The sequence below is a fragment of the Moschus berezovskii genome, chromosome 17 (assembly GCF_049115385.1).
Source record: "Moschus berezovskii isolate FMDL1 chromosome 17, NW_MosBer_1.0, whole genome shotgun sequence".
Lineage (NCBI taxonomy): Eukaryota > Metazoa > Chordata > Mammalia > Artiodactyla > Moschidae > Moschus > Moschus berezovskii.
Window position 1 is genome coordinate 50,660,842 of NC_142476.1, and position 19,875 is coordinate 50,680,716.

General features: G+C 44.2%; 1 protein-coding gene across 8 annotated transcripts in view; it reads left to right on the forward strand.

The window, feature by feature from the left end:
* VPS13D (vacuolar protein sorting 13 homolog D) overlaps positions 1-19,875 on the forward strand; it is a 273,340-nt gene that overhangs the window by 17,952 nt on the left and 235,513 nt on the right. For all 8 annotated transcript variants that reach the window (XR_016039627.1, XM_088845450.1, XM_088845451.1 and 5 more), the window contains 12 exons: positions 1,845-1,961; positions 6,220-6,324; positions 7,521-7,691; positions 8,083-8,183; positions 9,297-9,465; positions 11,620-11,721; positions 11,857-12,058; positions 13,075-13,254; positions 14,709-14,839; positions 15,674-15,749; positions 16,178-16,348; positions 17,541-17,671. Coding sequence is in view for 7 of the 8 variants with exons in the window: in XM_088845450.1 (XP_088701576.1) it covers positions 1,845-1,961; positions 6,220-6,324; positions 7,521-7,691; positions 8,083-8,183; positions 9,297-9,465; positions 11,620-11,721; positions 11,857-12,058; positions 13,075-13,254; positions 14,709-14,839; positions 15,674-15,749; positions 16,178-16,348; positions 17,541-17,671 (1,656 nt within the window). In the remaining variant the exon portion in view is untranslated. The remainder of the gene's footprint in view (positions 1-1,844; positions 1,962-6,219; positions 6,325-7,520; positions 7,692-8,082; positions 8,184-9,296; positions 9,466-11,619; positions 11,722-11,856; positions 12,059-13,074; positions 13,255-14,708; positions 14,840-15,673; positions 15,750-16,177; positions 16,349-17,540; positions 17,672-19,875) is intronic.

The window sequence follows — 19,875 nt, forward strand, 5'->3', positions numbered from 1 at the left end:
TCGTATTTCCCTCTCCTCCAGTCCCTGCAACCACTAATGTACTTTATGGATTTGTGTAGTCTGGACATTTCATATCAGTGGAGCTGTACACTACGTGGCCTTTTGCATCTGGCTTTTTAGCATAATGCTCCCAAGGTTCATCCGTGTTGTGGCATGTATCAGTACTTTATTCCTTTTATGACTGAATAATATATTCCATTGTATGGATTGCCAAAGAGGAACAAAGCTGGAGTGAAGTTAAAGTGGTGAAAACAGACTTTATTCAGTGACTCCTGACAGTAGGGGAAAGAGCAGAGCTCCATTCCAACTTGTAAAGAAGTGACCAGGTGTTTTAAAGGGAGAATGAGGGTTTGTGTTGGGGGGTGGGGTGGGGTGGGCAGGGCTCAGGAGGAAAATTACAAAGGGTTGATCAGTGTGGATGTGATTAGGTCATCTGTATCTGCTAGCTGATCCATAGAGATGGATGACAGGAGTCCCTTTCTTCCTGATGATTGCATTTCAAGGGAGTGGCTTTTAGATCCTTGAGTTGTAGGAGATACATCACTTAGGGACAGCGAAAGGATTCACAGCTGTAACCTTTTTGATAAATGCTCTAAGAAAAGGGAGGGGGCTGTGCGCTATTGTCAGGTGTTGGCTGGGGTATACAGCCCTGAGCTTTTCCACATAGGAACTCAGGAAGGGGATGGAATGTCTGTCCCAGGGACACAGCCTGAGGCTGCTAGAAGCCTTCATTAAAATTTCAAATCTTTTAGTGGAGGTGTTTGAATGGAACATTGATTACCTAGAGTTTTTGCAGTTCTCAGGGTAGACCACATTTTGTTTATCAGTTTATCAGTTGATGGACGTTTGGGTTGTTTCCACTTTTTGGCTCTTAGGAATATTGCTGTATCGATGTATCAGGTTTTGTGTGAACATGTTTTCATTTCTCTTGAATACATACCTAAGAGTGGAGTTGTTGAGTCATATGGTAACTATATGTTAAATTTTTTGAGGAACAGTTTTATAGTTTCACTGGTAATATGTGAACATTTCAGTTTTTCCACATCCTGACCAGCACTTGTTATTCTCTGTCTTTTAATAATAGCCATATTAGTGGGTATGAAGTAATACTCAGTGTGGTTTTGATTTGCATTTCCTTAATGGTTAATATTGTTGAGCATCTTTTCAGGTGCTTATTGGCTTTTTGTTTATCTTTTGGAGAAGCGTCTATTCAAACTCCTTTTCCATTTATAAAAATGAATTCTTTACTGTTGAATTGTAAGAGTTCTTTATATATCCTGGATTCTCGTCCCTTTCAGATACACATGACTTGCAAGTGTTTTCTCCCATTCTCTGAGTGGTCTTTTCACGGTCTGTTATTTTTTAATTCATTGAAGCAGAGTGCTTTTTCAGTAGTCCTACTGTAGAGGGCACGGGGAAATAAATAAGGTTAGAGTGGAAATGCCCTACTCGTATTCCTGTGTCTAGGTTTGAGGGCTCAGGGACCAGATGAAGATGTCATAAGAGAGGGAGGGCCATTTATCTAGACACAGTGGTACTACTTTAGTTCAGTGTTTAAGGTGTTTTCTGAAATGATTCCATGGAAGTACCATTAACTCTTTTCTTGAGTTGGCACTAATCAAAAGAAATGTCATTCATGTCCAGTTTGTGATTCTGACTCTTAGGAACTTAGAGTATTGGGTGTATTTGCCCAGTATTGGGTGTGTTTGTGTATTTACACAAGCACATACGCGTTCATATAAAATACCTGCTGTGGTTTACTTAAGTGGCTCAAGCATGGTTTGACCCTTGCTTATAGTACTCTACCTGCTGCAATTGTAAATGTGTTTTTTTCCCTCCTGCAGTTAAAAATTCAAGATGTCCATTTGCGCTTTGAAGATGGTGTTACCAACCCTTCCCATCCTTTTGCATTTGGCATCTGCATTAAGAATGTATCCATGCAAAATGCCATGAATGAGCCTGTGAGTATGAAATATACCTGCAAACCAGAAAGAAAGCACCAGGTCTGGGGCTTTGGGGGCTGTGCCTTGAGTCCTTTCATGTTCTGTGAGATCACCATCTTTTTCTCCATGTTCTTTGGCAGGTGTGGATGTCTTTTGTGTTAATTTCCTCTGACCTGTCATTATTTCACTCATCCATCAACGTTGGCACATTTTACACATGAAGAAACTGAGGTGCAGAAAGGGTCTCATTTTTTATTTTCTTCTGTCCTTACGTGCACTCTCGGGGTATACTCACTCTGTTTCAGGGTTTTGTCAGCCACCTGGGAATATGTGCCGACGGCATCCACATCTTGAAAGCCATTCTCCACACCTCTTCTGGCCTTCAGATTCAGGGTCTTTTCCTATGGGACACCTCTGTGGTATTTTCTTGTTTAGTCACTCAGTCGTGTCTGACTCTTTTACAACCCCATGGACTGTAGCCCACCAGGCTCCTCTGTCCATGGGGTTCTTCAGGCAAGAATCCTGGAGTGGTTTGCCATGCCCTGCTCCAGGGGATCTTCCCAACCCAGACACCGAATCTGTGTCTCCTGCATTGGTGGGAGGGTTCTTTACTGCTGCTCTATCATGGAAGCCTGTGGTATTTTAGGCTTGTTATAATCAAAATGATCCCATTATATTCCAGCTGCCCATTTTGCTTTCCTGAAATCAACTTTTTTCCTTTTTTTCTCTGACATGTTACTGCATGTTACAAACACATAAAAACTGACTTTTGATCCCTTTTTGTGCCAGGCACTATTCTTAGTGGTTTACTTGGTCTTCCGCGTTGAATTCTCATTTTTCTTCACTACCACTGTTATCCTGTATTACAGCCGAGGACACTGGGGAGCCCACAAAGCCTAAATATCTGCTCTCTCCGGCCCTTTACAGAATAAGTTTGCCTCCCTTGCTTCAGACTACGTGTTCTCGCCCATGACACTCGTCTTTAGACGCCTCTGCTCATTTCTTCACTTCCTGTTCCTCAGCTTCTGTATCCATTGGTCACAGCGTCCTGCCACTTTTCCCTATTCATTCAGTTCAGTTGCTCAGTCGTGTCCAACTCTTTGCGACCCCATGAATCACAGCACGCCAGGCCTCCCTGTCCATCACCAACTCCCGGAGTTCACTCAAACTCATGTCCATCGAGTCGGTGATGCCATCCAGCCATCTCATTCTCTGTCGTCCCCGTCTCCTCCCACCCCCAATCCCTCCCAGCATCAGAGTCTTTTCCAGTGAGTCAACTCGTCGCATGAGGTGGCCAAAGTATTGGAGTTTCAGGTTCAGCATCAGTCCTTCCAATGAACACCTAGGATTGATCTCCTTTAGAATGGACTGGTTGGATCTCCTTGCAGTCCAAGGGACTCTCAAGAGTCTTCTCCAGCACCACAGTTCAAAAGCATCAATTCTTCTGCGATCAGCTTTCTTCACAGTCCAACTCTCACATCCATACATGACCACGGGAAAAACCATAGCCTTGACTAGACGGATCTTGGTTGGCAAAGTAATGTCTCTGCTTTTTAATATGCTCTCTAGGTTGGTCATAACTTTCCTTCCAAGGAGTAAGCGTCTTTTAATTTCCTGGCTGCAATCAGCATCTGCAGTGATTTTAGAGCCCCAAAAAATAAAGTCTGACACTGTTTCCCCATCTATTTCCCATGAAGTGATGGGACCAGATGCCATGATCTTCATTTTCTGAATGTTGAGCTTCAAGCCAAACTGTCTCAAACATGGCTCTTCCTTTCCTGTCCCCCTCACTTCGACTGTCTGAGTTAGGATCCTGTCAGCTTCTGCCTGAGTCAGTAAGCTTCTGACTTGCGACCCCACCTCACTTCTGTCCCAGGCTCTTGATTTGTCCTGTGCCAGGTCTTCTCAGCCTTTCCCATGTCCCGGCATATAGAGGAGAGTGATGGTGTTTATAAGGACACTGGTGCAAGTGGATGTGACTGTTTGGGGCTGGAGGTGCCCTGCTCAGAGCAACCAGATACAGTGGATCCTCCAACAAGATGGGCTTGAACACTGCGGGTGCACTTGTCCACAGACTTCTTTTTAAAAACATACCACAGTATCACGTGATTCTCCAGTGCAGAACCATGAATAGGAGGGCTGAGCAGAAAGTTATATGAGGATTTTTGACTACAAGGAGGTTTGATGCTTGTAACTCCCAAGTTGTTCAAGGGTCGCTGTATTCCTGAACTATAGCTTGATTCTACAGACTTGCTTGTTTTCTTGACAAACTCTTGACTCCATTTGGGGTAAAGGGGAGCTCTACCTTGCGCTGTTGCCAGAGTTCTCTTTCTAAAACACATAGCTGGTCCTGGTACATGCCTACACCAAAGCCCTCAGTGGTTTCATGTCCCTTCAAGTGTGACATCCAAACTCCTTAGTATGACAGACTTCTTACTGTATTGGTTTCCTAGGGCTTGATAACAATTTAGCCACAAACTGGATGGTTTCTTCAGTGCTGGAGGCCAGAGTCCAAGGTCAAGGTGTCGGCAGAGTTTCCTCCTAGAGACTCTGAGGGAGAAACTGTCCCCTGCGTCTGTCCTTGCTTCCCGTGGTTGCCTTGGCTTGTGGATCCATCACTTCAATCTCTGCCTCTTTCTTCACATGGCCTTCTCCCCTGTGTCTGTTTCTTCTTTTAAGGACACCAGTGATTAGATTAAGGCCCACTCCAATCCCCTGTGACCTTTTTTTTCCCACAAAGAATTCGACAGTTTTAATCATATAAAATAAAATACAATGAAAAAACTTATTGCTCAGGGTCTACCCCAATCTAGATGACCTTATTTTTTTTTCACAAAAAGTTCCGTTTTAATCATATAAGATACAATAAAAGCCATATTGATCTTCTTTCTCTAATTGTTTTAGGTGCGAGGTTAGGTTGTTTGAGATTTTTCTTGTTTCTTGAGGTAAGATTGTATTGCTGTAAACTTCCCTCTTAGAACTGCTTTTGCTTCATCCTATAGGTTTTGGATTGTTGTGCTTGCATTTTCTCTAGGTATTTTTTGTTTTCCTCTCTGATTAGTATGACCTTATTTTAATCTGATTACATCTGCAATGATCCTATTTCCAGGTAAGTTCCCCCACTCACAGGTTCTGGGACAACACGAATTTTGCGGGGTGCAGAGGGAGCTTTTCAACCTAATACACCTAGTAGCACTCCAACCTACTTTTCTCAATACTCAAGTGACTCTCCACTCCTTGTGTGTGTCGGTACACATGTCCAGTACTGCCCCAGCCCTGAACACAGTGCTTCTGTACACGTGTCCCAGTACCGGCCTCACTCCTGAACATAGCGCTTCTGTACACCTTTCCCAGTACCGACCCCAGCCCTGAACACAGTGCTTCTGTACACGTTTCCCAGTACCGGCCCCACCCCTGAACACAGCGCTTCTCTACATTTCCCAGTACCGGCCCCACCCCTGAACACAGCGCTTCCGTACACGTGTCCCAGTACTGCCCCATCCCTGAACACAGCGCTTCCGTACACGTGTCCCAGTACTGCCCCATCCCTGAACACAGCGCTTCTGTACACATTTCCAAGTACCGGCCCCAGCCCTGAACATAGCGCTTCTGTACACATTTCCTGGTACCGGCCTCACCCCTGAACACAGTGCCTCTGTATACGTGTCCCAATACTGGCCTCACCCATGAACACAGCGCTTCTGTACACTTTGCCCAGTACCAGCCTCACCCCTAAACACAGCACTTCTGTACACATGTCCCAGTACTGCCCCACCCCTGAACACAGCGCTTCAGTTACACAGATGTATTCTCTGTCCTTTGAAGCAATGGGGCCTATTGTGTCATTGGCCCCATTCTGTGCAATGTGTCCCAAACCTTCCTTTCTACCTTCTGTCTGAAACATACACAGCTTTTGATACTTATCTGCCCAGTGGTATTTTTCAGTTGTTTCCTTGTGGCATCTTATATATTCTTCCTCTGCTTTCCTCTGCTTAATTACATTTGTTCACATGTTTATGTTTCCATTCAGCTAGATTCTGAACTCTGTAAAAGCAAAACCATGTTTTCATTGTTTTGTAACCTTGCTGCTGCTGCTACTAAGTCACTTCAGTCGTGTCCGACTCTGTGCGACCCCATAGACGGCAGCCCACCAGGCTCCCCTGTCCCTGGAGCACCTGGCAAAGTGCCCTATGCTTGATTCGTCACTAATGGCCTGTTGAATGAATGAATAGATTTGTGAATAAAGAATCATGCTGTCTTCCCTATCTTCCCCCAGGTACAGAAATTAATGCGGAAAAAGCAATTAGATGTGGCAGAGTTTAGCATCTATTGGGATGTCGATTGCACTTTATTGGGGGATTTGCCTCAGGTGGAGTTACAGGTATGATTCTGGCAGGGCTCTCTTATAACACAGCACAGCAATAAAGTGTGTAGGATCACGGCCATGTGGGGTTTTGTTCTCTGTGTCTCTGTTCCTGTTCCCACCCGCTTTCCCTCCTTGGCATCCGTTCTTGAGTATGTAAGAGTATGTTTTCTTGAGGTACCTGCTATGTCTGTAACCCTAAAAAATACATAGGGATTTGAATGTGTTTTACATTTATAGTGTATTATAGATTTGTTTGCTTTTTTTCATTTAAAGCTCCATTTTAAGATTTATCAGTGTTGCTGCTTATACTTCTGGTTCATTGCGTCTGTTGGGTGGTCTTCAGCTGCACGCACTTGATGTATTATTAGTGTTCTCTGCTCTCTTGGCCACCATTGTACACCCAGGGTTTCAGTGAATGAAGCGCCACATCTGACTCTTAAGAAGAGATTTCTTACCATGTTTTATGTTGAAATTTCACCTTTGGTGGCATTCCTGTAAGAATACTTAGAATGCCACTGTAAATCATTGGATGTAAAATATTACCGTTTGTGAAGGACATTTAGAAAAATCTCAGTTTAATCTTTTTGTAAAGAAATTGTAGTTGGTTTTAAGTGAAATGGAGAGAAAGTTCTCATATTTCCCTCAACCACGATTATCCTTGCATGCTGTTGTCCAGAATGGTTTTTGTTTTGCCAATATGATTAAATAAATATTGTGCATTCATACAGTAGAAGAGTATGCAGCAATAAAAAAATAAAGGGCAGAGATCTTTATAATGAATACATAATAGTCTCTAAGACACAGTGTTAAGTTTCAAAAACTGAGCTAAAAAAGCATGTGTGCCTTCTGTGTAAGACTGGTTTTAAAAACCAAAAAGTTATGCATTTGCCTGAATCTGTACAGAATGCTTCTGGTGGAATATGTAAGAAACTGGTGTCATTGGTTGCCTGAGAATAGGGTAGCTGGGTGACTGAAAGAAGGAGTAGGAAGGAGAGATTTCACTTTTTTTGCCTTTAAAATTTTAAACTGTGTGAATGTATTACCTGTAAGAAATGTAAATACAAATTTAAAAATGCTGGAGAGCTTTGGATTCCCAGTTTTCTCCTGCTTTTGGATTCTGATGTCATTTGCTGTAGATTAGACAACGTTGCACCAGGTGACTTGATCTGGGAGATATCTATTGTAATGACAGCCGTTCTTATGACACTCAGGAGGCCATGGATAGGAGCATGGAGAGTCGTGACCATCACTACATCTTGGAGCCCGTGTGTGCCTCTGCTCTTCTGAAGAGAAACTGCTCTAAAGAGCCTCTGCGCTCTCGGCACACTCCCCGAATCGAATGTGATATTCACCTGGAGACCATTCCCTTGAAACTCTCTCAGGTACCCTCCTCCTTCCTGTCACTGTCTGCTGGTAGCTGGGGTGTTGATAGAAGGGTCCCCTCGTGGGAAAGGAAGTGCGCATGAGACCAAGCTATGGTAGATGCAGAACCCACTGTCTTTATATGCTCGGGTTGGGTATGTCTCAGGTTAGTTTGACTTGATGTTTTTAAGTGCTGAATGAAGAGCATAAGAGAGACAGTGAATCTGTGTACTTAACTGATCGTGTTCAGAGAGACATGCTATGTAGTGCTGGAGTTTGGTCTTGTAGTTGGCATTGGATTTCAACTCACTGGGTTGACCAGTATGACTGTCCCTGTGATGTGTAATGTCTTTACTGAGCAAAAGAAATAAACCAGTTCTAACCTTGTACCACTTAACTTCTAATAAAAAGCTACAGTACCGGCAAATCATGGAATTCCTCAAGGAGCTGGAGCGAAAGGAAAGGCAGGTGAAGTTCCGAAAATGGAAACCCAAAGTGGCCGTGTCTGAGAAGTAAGGCTTGTCAATTAAGTGTTGTGTGTAGAATGCATTTTCTAGCACGTTCTTTTTTGTATATAGATCAGAAATGTGCCTCACTGTCTTTTTCACATGGTTGAAGATAAAAGTATAGTTGATTTTTCTGGTTTTTAAAATGCCATTTCTGTTATCATTGTTATCATGCTGTTGTGTATCTCTGGTGTCTCGGGTTTACTCTTAGATCGAGCATAGTGGAATTTAGAAGGTCCTCTCCGTCTCAGGTATGTTTCCCTGGTGGTTCAGTGGTAAAGAATCTGCCAGCCAGTGCAGGAGACACAGGAGACTTGGGTTCGATCCCTGGTCCGGGAAGATCCCCTGGAGAAGAAAATGGCAACCCAGTCTAGTATTTTTGCGTGGAGGACTTGATAGACAGAGGAGCCTGGTGGGTTACAGTCCATGGGGTCGCAAAGAGTTGGATACGACTTAGCAACTGAACAACAGCAACAGCAACTCAGTCTCATGTAGCAAGGAGACTCGCCTTGCTCTGGTGGGGTCTGACTGTGTGGTAAATGTTTTGTAGCACTCTTAAACCTACTGCCTTGTATCTTTTCTCCTAACCAGTGTGGTCAGCATTTATGTAATACACTTGATGACATCTATAGCATAAATGTCCAAAGCATCACAAAGAGTCAGACATGACTGAAGTGACTTACCAAGCATGTAGGATAAATAAGATGTACTCAACTTGACCAATCAATATATTAAACCTTTTTTAAAGATCCTATGTATTTCCAGTCTTCCCTGACGTCTTCCATTTAAGATCTTTAGCAGTCAAATCCTTGCTGATTATCTTACAATGGTATTTACTGTAAAGCCATCACTTGATTGTCTGTCAGTGGGAGAGGCCGATGTCATGGGTCATTCAGACCATTGAGTAATGTACTATTATTGGTGTATCTATTGAGGATGCAGTGGATTAGCGTTCCCCACAGGTTGAAGTTAGCCTAATATTATTTGATGTGATATAAAGTGATGGCCAACAAGAGAAGAGATGTCCAGAATGGGAGTTGTGTACTCTGGATTGCCCTGGGTCGATAGCATTTTCATCGCTTTTGCTGTAAGTAACTAGATGGCTATGAAATGTTTCAGCTGCAGAGAGTGGTGGTATTTCGCTTTGAATGCCAACCTGCACGAGATCCGGGAGCAGAGAAAGCGCTGCACATGGGGCTTCCTATTGGGCCGGGCCCGTGACGCCGTGTCTTATACCGACAAGTACTTCACCACGTTGAGAGGAGGCTTGCTCTCTGCAGAAGACAAGGTAAGGGGTGTTGTCTCGCAATTCTCGTCTCCACTCAGAGGGTAAGAATGTCTCTTCAAGACTGAAGAAAATGGAATCTGTGAAGAAATAAAAGTCTTTGTTCGGGATCATAGTTTTTTAGGATAAAGTTGGCCTTACTAGGGTGAGAGCTGCTTGGAAGGCCGGGTTTTGCCTCTGCAGGAAGCTTTCTCCACCTTCTGTTGCTAGAGGGGAGCTGGCCCATGGGCTGGGAGGAAGGAAAAGGGGCCGTGGTCCCGCCAGGTCCCCTGGCTCTCTGTGCAGGGCTCAGACAGACTTTGCATCTAGTCACTTGTATCGAACACCAGATCCTAACTCTTTTCCTCACATTTCCCCTAACCCCAACTGACTTGATGGACTCTGGAGTTTTGGGGGTAGAGCCTAGGCCGAGTGTGTGCAGCGAGGGGAAGGCCAGCTCCGGTTTCAGTTACCTGCAGAACCAGAGACCCTTGGAGCTGGCAGTCCTAGGGTCCTGGCCTGGAGCTTCCTCTAGTTCCAGTCTGTCTCCTCTGTCTCCTCGGGGAGGGCAGTGGGGAGCGTTTTCTTCCTTGATTTGTTTCGGTTTTGTGAGTGTCACTTTTTGTAATAGCAATTTAGACTAATTCCAGCCTGGGGATTGTCTCAATTAACTCATTCTTTAGTAAACACTTCTAAGCGTACTTTAGCACCTGTCTTAGCTTGGGCTGCTATAACAACTTTCCATAGGCTGGGGTGCTTTCAACGGTGGATGTTTACTTCTCACAGTTCTGGAGGCTGAAATTCCATGATCGAGGTGCCAGCAGATTCGGTTCTTGGGGAAGACCATCTTCCTGGTTTATGGGCAGCCACCTTCTCCCTGTGTGCTCACGTGGCCTTTCCTGGGCAGAGAGAGAGCTGTTTGTCTTCCCCTTCCTACAAGGGAACTAGTCCCATAATGATGGTCCTGTCCTCATCTCCTCATCTAAACCTATTTACCTCCCATGGGCTCCGCCTTCAGATCCTGTCATGTTGAGGGTTCAGGCCTCAACATGCACATATGGGGGGGACACGTTCAGCCTGTGAGAGCACCCCACTGTGGTAACCAGTGGCAATGCTGCATCCTTGGGTGTTCTCACCTGTTTTGCTGGCACCCTGAGGTATGACCCACTCTGCCAGTGCTTCTTTCATGAGTGTCAGGCGTGGTTACTGACATAGAAGCCTTAATAAAAGGATGGAATAAACCAGACCTTTTGTTTTGGATAGTTTTCTTAAAGGCATAGGGAAGGACATGGAGCAAGGGAAAAATCTAAATTACAACTGAGGTGAGCAAGTAAACGTGTATATTCTCCTTTTCCTTAATGATGAGGTATAAGGCTTCCCTAGTGGCCCAGATGGTAAAGAATCCATGTGCAGTACAGAAGACCCAGGTTCCATCCCTGGGTCGGGACGATCCCCTGGAGAAGGGAATGACAACCCACTTCAGTCAGTATTCTTGACAGGAGAATCCCATAGACAGAGGGGCTTGGTGGGCTACAGTCCATAGGGACGCAGAGCGACCGACACCACTGAGCGACTAACAACTTTGACTTTCAGGAAACAGCTTAGGAGAGCCGACTCTGCTTTCTTCCACAGCTTTGTGTGTAGCTGGCCACTGTTGTTCTTTCCTAACTAGCATGAAATGAATGAAAATGACCACTTCCTTGCTAATGTCCCACATGAAATATAAAGAAGCTGGAGGCCTGCATACTTACTCTGTAAACTAGGTCCTTAGTTTCCTCCTCTGACTTAGGAAGATTAACAGCCAGCCACCGACTTGAATCAGTTGAGGTAACGCATGTGAAAGCACTTTGTAAACTGCCTTTGCTGAGCAAAGATGGGCTAGTCCTGCAACACTTGTCCTTCACTTACCCGTTAACAACGCAATACCATCTCTGCTCTCTCTGCACTTCCCGTTAGTCTCAGGGTACAGGTAGGATCTACCAGGGTTATATGGAAAAGCTGTTTGAACCAGAAGCTTAGCAGTTACGGAGCTCACTCTTTATCTTCATGGTTTCTGGGCCTTGGAAATATTGGAAACATTGGGGGCCAGGTGGGTTCCTTTAGTACTGGACAGGTTCGTGATGGTGTCCACTTTCTCTGCAGCCATGACACCTGTTTTGTCTGTCTTCACCCGAACAGGAGGAAATGTATCGGATTGAAGAGGAACAGAGCTTTGAGGAACTGAAGATTTTGCGTGAACTGGTTCATGAACGGTTTCACAAGCAGGAAGAACTGGCAGAGGTAGGAGATCCTCCAAGAGAAACTGCTCACACCCAGCACGCTGAGTGCCTCTGGGGGCACAGAGAGAGAGGAGTGGCACCTCACGCCCTGTCTGTGCCTTTGGTCCTCACGTGTGCTCATTTCTGATTGACACAGAGCCTGCGGGAGCCTCAGCTGGATCCTCTGGGAGAGTCTCCTGGAGACCCAGGCCCTGGGGGAGGCAGCGGGATGCTGCAGTACCTTCAGTCCTGGTTTCCTGGCTGGGGTGGCTGGTATGGGCAGCAGAGCCCTGAAGGGAAGCCAGTGGAGGGCCTGATGGCGGAGCCGCAGGAGCAGTGGACTCCCGAGGAGATCCTGGGTAAGGTGGGAGCTGGCTTTCACATGCCCTTCTTGATTACAGTGAAGGGAGACACTTGGTTCATGGTTCACCTATTATTTGTGAAACTGGCCCATGGTATATTTCAAATAAAAAAAAAAGGTAGACATTTGTAACAGTTTGTCTTATGTTTATAGAGGCAGAGAGAGGTTTTTAAAAAAAATGATTTTCTTTATTTATATTTGGCTGTGCTGAACCTTTGTTGCTGCATGGGCTTTTCTCTAGTTTGGCTTGTGGGCTCCAGTAGTTGTGGCACATGGGCTCAGTAGTTACAGTTCCTGGGCTCTAGAGCACAGGCTCAATAGTTGTGGCCCATGGGCTTAGTTGCCCTCTTCCCGGACGAGGAATTAAACCTGTGTCTCTTGCAATGGCATGCAGATTCTTTACAATTGGACCTCCAGCAAAGCCTGAGAGTAGGTTTTAAGAGATACTTCGTTTATAATTTCATTACTGAATTTGAATATTTACATGGTTTCAAACAGATCTGAGTAGTAGTGATTGTAAAAGAATTAAGTCTCAGCCAGTTCAAAAGTTTGAAACCCTGAGGGCTTGAATACCAGTCCAGAATCACCCTTTAGACCCAGGCTGCCCAGTATGATAGTTGCAGTCACAAATGGCTATTTAAATTTATTCAGATAAAATAAAAAATTCACTTCCTCAGTTGACTAGCCACATGAGCCACAGTGCTCAGAGCCTCCTGTGGTTAGTGGCCACCATATGGACAGTACAGTGTATAGAGCATTGCACCGTGTTGGGCAGTGCTGCCTTATTCTGTAGTTTATCATGAAATTGACGTTGCCCCTCATTTGACAGTAAGTTGATCAGAGCCCTTATAAGGCAGTTAGAGTCATTTCATGTTGGCGAATAAAAGTCACCCATGACTTTGGAGTTCTTTCCTAAAGGGGAGATAATAGTTATGTAATATCATTGAAACTGTGATCAGTGCTTTTTAAACTTTCCCATGTGTTTTCTTAAAGCCTCTTCTTCCTCACATTCAGGCTCCGAGGAGTTTTTTGACCCTACTGCAGACGCCTCTTGTATGAACACGTACACAAAGCGAGACCACGTCTTTGCGAAACTGAACTTGCAGCTGCAGCGAGGGACCGTGACTCTGCTGCACCAGGAGCAGGGGGCTCCCCAGATGAACCAGAGTGCTTTCATGCAGCTTGAGTTTTCAGGTGCTGCCCCTAAAATGCTACCTGGTGCTATCTCCCCAGACACCAGTGTCCACTTGAGTCTCGGTATTTGCGGTAGTTGTCTTGTAGAAAGTTGCCATGAGTCCTGAGTCATGGCCCCTAGGGGAAACACAAGGTTAGGTGTCTGTAAGCATTTGGTGATCACATTCATCAGTGGATCAGTACATAATGTTGTTCTCTGTGTGTGTGCATGTTTGCTGCTGCTGCTGCTAAGTCACTTCAATCGTGTCCGACTCTGTGTGACCCCATAGACAGCAGCCCACCAGGCTCCGCCATCCCTGGGATTCTCCAGGCAAGAACACTGGAGTGGGTTGCCATTTCCTTCTCCAATACATGAAAGTGAAGTCGCTCAGTTGCGTCCGACTCTTAGTGATCCCATGGACTGCAGCCCATCAGGCTCCTCCGTCCATGGGATTTTCTAGGCAGAGTACTGGAGTGGGGTGCTATTGCGTGTGTGTTTAATGACACCTTATTTAATACATGTTGTTGATTCGTTAATGGAACTCATGGCCAGCGACACTGAAACTGTAACTGATGTCTGAGTGAAGGTTATCTACTACGTGTATTTCCTCTGTAAGACGTAGCGCTTCCACCCTGTGCTTGGGGGCCCTTTTAAACAGCTAAATCACCAACAAACAGCACAAAAATGCCAAAAGCTAGCACTATGATAAGGGCACTGGTATGAGCTGAAACAAGAAGGCAGAATGTTGCCTTGTTCAACTTCAACTAGAAACACGCACTTCAGGTGACTTGAATTTTTTGCTGCTTTGCACATGTCTGCAGAGCACTGTGAATGTATTATTTTGGGGGTTACAGTAAATTTTAGTGAGTAGGAGAATTTGCAAATATGGAATCTGCAAATAATGAAAGTTTTTTGACTTCTTTTTGTGCATTTGAATTGAAGGTATGTAAATAAATGCCCAGATGTTAGTTATGTTTTCTCACAAATTATTTATTATTTAAATAAAAAGATTTATTGTAGTTCATAAAATAGCCACATATCTGAGGTCTGTCAGTAGTTTAAAGGCAAGTGACCAAAAAAAAAAGCCAGTTTTTGACTGACTTTGACTTTGTAATCTTGAGAGCTGAGAAGTCATAAACTTAGTGTGAACTAGCAGATTGCTTGAACTAAATTGTGAAGTGCTCTGTTTAAAATTCATTTGTGTTGGAAAACTTCTGATGTTCCTTACAGATTTATGTCAGTGGACAGGGAAGCCTGGCATGCTGCAGTCCATGGGGTCGCAAAGAGTTGGACATGACTGAGAGACTGAACTGAATGGAAGTAGACATATAGATATGTAGATAGGGTTATCCAATTCGAAGGAGAAATAGTTCATGATATCTGGTAGTTCACTGTAAAATATTATGTCTAATACTTTGAAAATACTTAAGGCTATGATGGCATAGTATCAGCTCTTAACATTTATTTTCTGTAGGTGTAAAACTTCTAGCAGAATCTCTTCCTCGAAGAAACTCCTCCTTGCTCTTAGTCCGGTTGGGTGGACTGTTTCTTCGAGACCTGGCTACGGAAGGAACCATGTTTCCTCTTCTGGTCTTCCCTAATCCAGTAGGTATAGCTGTATGATTCGTCCAGGGTGTTGGTAAATTGCCGTCTGTTTTAGGCAAGCAATAAGTAGTATTAACTTGATTCGTTCCGACGTTTGATCATTTTGAGAGAGACACACTGATCATAATATAACTAGAGTTAGTTAAGTTTTTTGATTTTGTTGCCATGTGTTGGTGGGATTTATGGCAGTGGCTTCCCCCGACCTGGTGTTGTAGCCACCTTAGAATAGTTGCCTGGATTTGGGAAAAAATGCTATTGGCACGACTATTTCCTGCATTTCAAGGTCAGTGTTTGAATTTCCTCTGTATCTTGACAGTGATTTTCATGCATTCTGATCATTAGTCACCAATAGGACTTCTCATCTCTCTAGAGTTACAGAAGAACCATTTCAGGTTTTCTCTATATGTGTACTTTTTTATATATATAATATTCTTCTTAGACGAGAATATCTTTGATCTTACTGAGTTGGCAAAGGTGTGATTGGAAGAGTTGAATCTTTGGCTCCTTATTATGCTTCCCATAACTTTTCGGCTTGGGGGGTTGGGGATAGGGTGGGAAAGCAGAATGAAAGTGTGAAAAGCTGTGCACATCCAGTCTTCGTTGAGCAGTAGTTCATGTAGTGCTGAGTGCAGAGCAGCACGCTGCCTGTACAGGCTGGGAAAGGCACAGACTGGAGGGCTCGGCCTCCAGGTCTGCATCCCCTGATGTCACATGAGTTTTGATTCGACTGTGCTAAGTGAGAGTGACGTCAAAGGGTAAGATGGGAGAGAATGTGTGCACGGTGAATTGGCCCCTCTCACCCTGACCCTTATGTGTTTTGTGTGTGTTCATTAGCAAAAGGAAGTTGGCAGAGTCTCCCAGTCTTTTGGACTCCAAACAACAACTGCAGACAGAAGCCATCATTATCCTGGTAAACTGTCATGTGTTCTTAAATTCATCCTTAAAAATGCAACCATTAAAGATCAGTAGTCTTGGTCAGAGGTCAGAGAGGGAGTGAGTCCTGTTTTGTGCCCATGGGTTTGCTGTGTGGATCCTTATCTGACTTGGAGACCACCCTGTGCTCTCCCTTGACTGGTGAGTGACTGGGGCAACCTTCCAGGTCTGGGGTTCCGTGATGGGAGTGAATACAACAACCTGGTCTTGAGGAGTCCTGTTGATACCTAGAAGCAGTCCTTATTAGTTTCTCTATTTTATAAAGTTTTCAAAAATGAGACTTAATTGGGAAATAATTGAGGAAATGTCTTTGTTTTCTCCAGAATTCTTTGCCACTTATAAAGAATAAGGTGATTGTTTTGCTTTTTTCTAATTATTTTTTTTCCTCTTGTTCTTTTCCTCTAGCTGCAGATCCAGATGACCCGGTTTTTGAGATGCTGTATGAGAGAAATCCAGTGCACAGTCATTTTGAGAGGCGGCTGAATGTCAGCACGAGGCCCTTGAACATCATATATAATCCCCAGGCTATTAAAAAAGTAGCAGACTTTTTCTACAAGGGAAAGGTTCATACCTCAGGTTAACTTTTTTGTTTGATTATGTTACTTTCTAATGACCTCTTTGTTGTCACTTCTGGGACAAGGGTTATCATACATTCCGATGACCTGGTAGTGGTAGAGAAGGCCTGAGAGTAAGGGTTGTCCTTCGATACTGAATCAAAGTGAATATCTTTGGAAAGTTGCTCTTCCAAGAGGAATCAATGACTTAATATTTTTTCTTTTTTTGCCTTCATTTAGCATGCATTTAAAATACTTTCCATCTATTTTGACAGTCGTTTCCTTGGCTACCCAGGATATTTTAGGCCAGAGAGTTTAGGAGGAGTGTTCAAGAATTTTCTCCTAGATGACAGGATCAGTGGTCTGTTTTACTTGTTTGGTGCAGCAGTAAATACTGCAGAGGTCGTCATTGGACTCTTCTGTGTCATCACTGGTTTGCATATGTCTGCCTTTGTTTCACAGAAAGATTTGAGACAGTATGTGCAAAAGAAGCAGTTCTGTTGATAGAGAAATCGATAAAACAATAGTGCTTTCCTAAATGTATCTGTCACTCCCCTTTCATAAGAGTTGTTTTAGTTTTTGATCCAGTTTTTGAGTCTTTTCATGTACATGAATGTGTGTGCATGCTTAGTTGCTCTTTGCGACCCCACAGACTGCAGCCCACCAGGCTCCTCGGTCCGTGGAATTTTCCAAGCAAGGAGACTAGAGTGGGTTGCCATTTCTTCCTCTAGGGGATCTTCCCCATCCTGGGATTGAACCCATGTCTCCTGCATTGGCAGGTGGGTTTTTTACTACTGAGCCCCCTGGGAAGCCCCTGTCATGAAGACGGTGAGCATAAATGTCTTGGCTTCATTGCTCTGACACTGACAGAATGTAGAAGGCAAATCCTCCTAAATTCCAGTTTCCCTTTCAGTAATGATCATGCTTTTAAGGATTTTGAAATATAATAGTTTGGAATCTTTCAGAAAATGATTCTAGAAATTCTAATAACTTAGATACCCATCTCTTATGTATTTAACCTTTCTCGGCATGGCTGTCCCTCACTGTTTTTGCCATGTTCCTGTAACCCCAGCTCAGGCTGGAGTAAGGAACTCTTGTTGTACAGAGTGTTTTTTAGCTTTGGTGGAAATTCCTGGTCAGAGTAGATGTTGCAGCACTTTTCTTTCACCCAGTCTTAAGAAGATTCTGACTCTTGGATATTTCCAACCTTGCAGGTTTTGGTTATCAGTCTGAACTTGAGTTGAGAGTGGCTGAAGCTGCACGAAGACAGTACAACAGACTGAAGATGCAGACCAAGGCGGAAATCCGACAGACTCTTGACCGATTGCTAGTGGGTGATTTCATTGTAAGTGAACATAACGAACGCTCCTTTTGGGGGTGGGGGTGGAGAGGAAGGCATTCTTTCTGGGAAGTTCTTGATCTACAGTAGAGAGTCATGCTTGTATCAATTACACTGATAAGTAAACGGAATCTATGAAATACTTATCAGCTAGCAAAAAATAAAACCCCATGTCTTTTACAGTCAGGGTGTAATAAATAAAAACAAATGACTGAGACTAGATCATATATTATTTCTTCCTTGTTTCCTTCTTGGAACATTCTCAAGACTTGTCTTTGTTCCATTTTCTAGACCTGACATTTTGTAACTATTTCAATTGAGAACACCCCCTTTTACTTACTGTTATCAGAAGGAGCACAGTTGGACTGTCGCCCTAGTCATTGTTAGTTTCTCTGCTGTCTTGGCTGTGGTGCGTCTTTGTTGCTGCACGTGGGCTTCTTCGGCTGAGGCGAGTGGGGTCTGCTCTCTGTCGTGCTGCCCGGGCTCCTCAGTGCAGTGGTCTCGCTTGTGGGGCACGGGTTCGAGGTGTGTGGGCTCAGTAGCTGTGGCTCGCGGGCTTGGTTGCTCTGCTGTATGTGCCGGACCAGGGATCGAACCAGTGTCCCTTGAATTGCAAAGAGGATTCTTCACCACTGGTTCACCAGGGAAGCCCGATACCCCCATTTTGATTCCTGGGAGTGATGATCACTTTGTGATGCCGAGTGCCCAGCTGACATGAGGATGCTTGTGCACAGGGAGAGCCAAGAAACATCTCAACAGTCCAGCTAAACCGAGTTTCTGACCCTGTGGCCTGGGGATGTTCTCCTCAGATGCAGCAGAGGGGGTGCTTGCAGTTGTTGCAGAGCCAGCTGGGAGTGTAAGGGATAGCAGGAATGTTCAGGGGAAACTCTTAGGGGTTTGTAGTATGGGATGCAGAATTTGTCCTGTTTTTTTGTTTTTTGCATGTGTTTCAACACAAATAACAACAGTTAGTACTTCTGATTATCTTAGCTCAAGAGGTTTCTCTTTCATGGCATTTATATAAATTAGCTTTTACTACTACATATAATTTACCAAGTGTTACTATTACTACATGTAATTATATAAATTATGTTAAATATTTATATGGACTTCCCTGGTGGCTCAGATGGTAAAGCGTCTGGCTACAATGTGGGTGACCTGGGTTCGATCCCTGGGTTGGGAAGATCCTCTGGAGAAGGAAATGGCAACCCACTCCAGTACCCTTGCCTGGAAAATACCATGGACAGAGGAGTGTGGTAGACTACAGTCCATGGGGTCGCAAAGAGTCAGACATGACTGAGCGACTTAAACTAACCTAAACAAGTATTTCGGAGAAGGCAATGGCAAGCCACTCCAGTACTCTTGCCTAGAAAATCCCATGGATGGAGGAGCCTGGTAGGCTGCACTCCGTGGGGTCGCTAAGGGTCGGACAAGACTGAGCGACTTCACTTTCACTTTTCACTTTCACACATTGGAGAGGGAAATGGCAACCCATTCCAGTGTTCTTGCCTGGAGAATCCCAGGGATGGGGGAGCCTGGTGGGCTTCCATCTATGGGGTCACACAGAGTCAGACATGACTGAAGTGAATTAGCAGCAGCAGCAAACAAGTATTTATATAGCGTATATAAAATGTGTAAATTGTATATTTACAATAGCTAGGACTTGGAAGCAACCTAGATGTCCATTGACAGATGAATGGATAAAGAAGTTGTGGTACATACACACAATGGAATATTACTCAGTTATGGAAAGAAATGCATTTGAGTCAGTTCTAATGAGGTGGATGAACCTAGAGCCTATTATATAGAGTGAAGTAAGTCAGAAAGAGAAAGATAAATACCGTATATTAAGGCATATCTATGGAATCTGGAAAGATGGTTCTGACAGTTCTTCGTGCAAGGTAGCAAAAGAGACACAGACATAAAGAACAGACTTTTGGACTCAGTGGGAGACGGCGAGGTAGGATGATTTGAGAGAATAATATTGAAACATACACATTGCTGCTGCTGCTGCTTAGTCACTTCAGTCGTGTCCGACTCTGTGCGACCCCATAGATGGCAGCCCACCAGGTTCCCCTGCCCCTGGGATTCTCCAGGCAAGAACACTGGAGTGGGTTGCCATTTCCTTCTCCAAAACATACACATTACCATATGTAAAATAGATAACCAGTGCAAGTTTGATGTATGACTCAGGGCACCCAAAGCTGTTG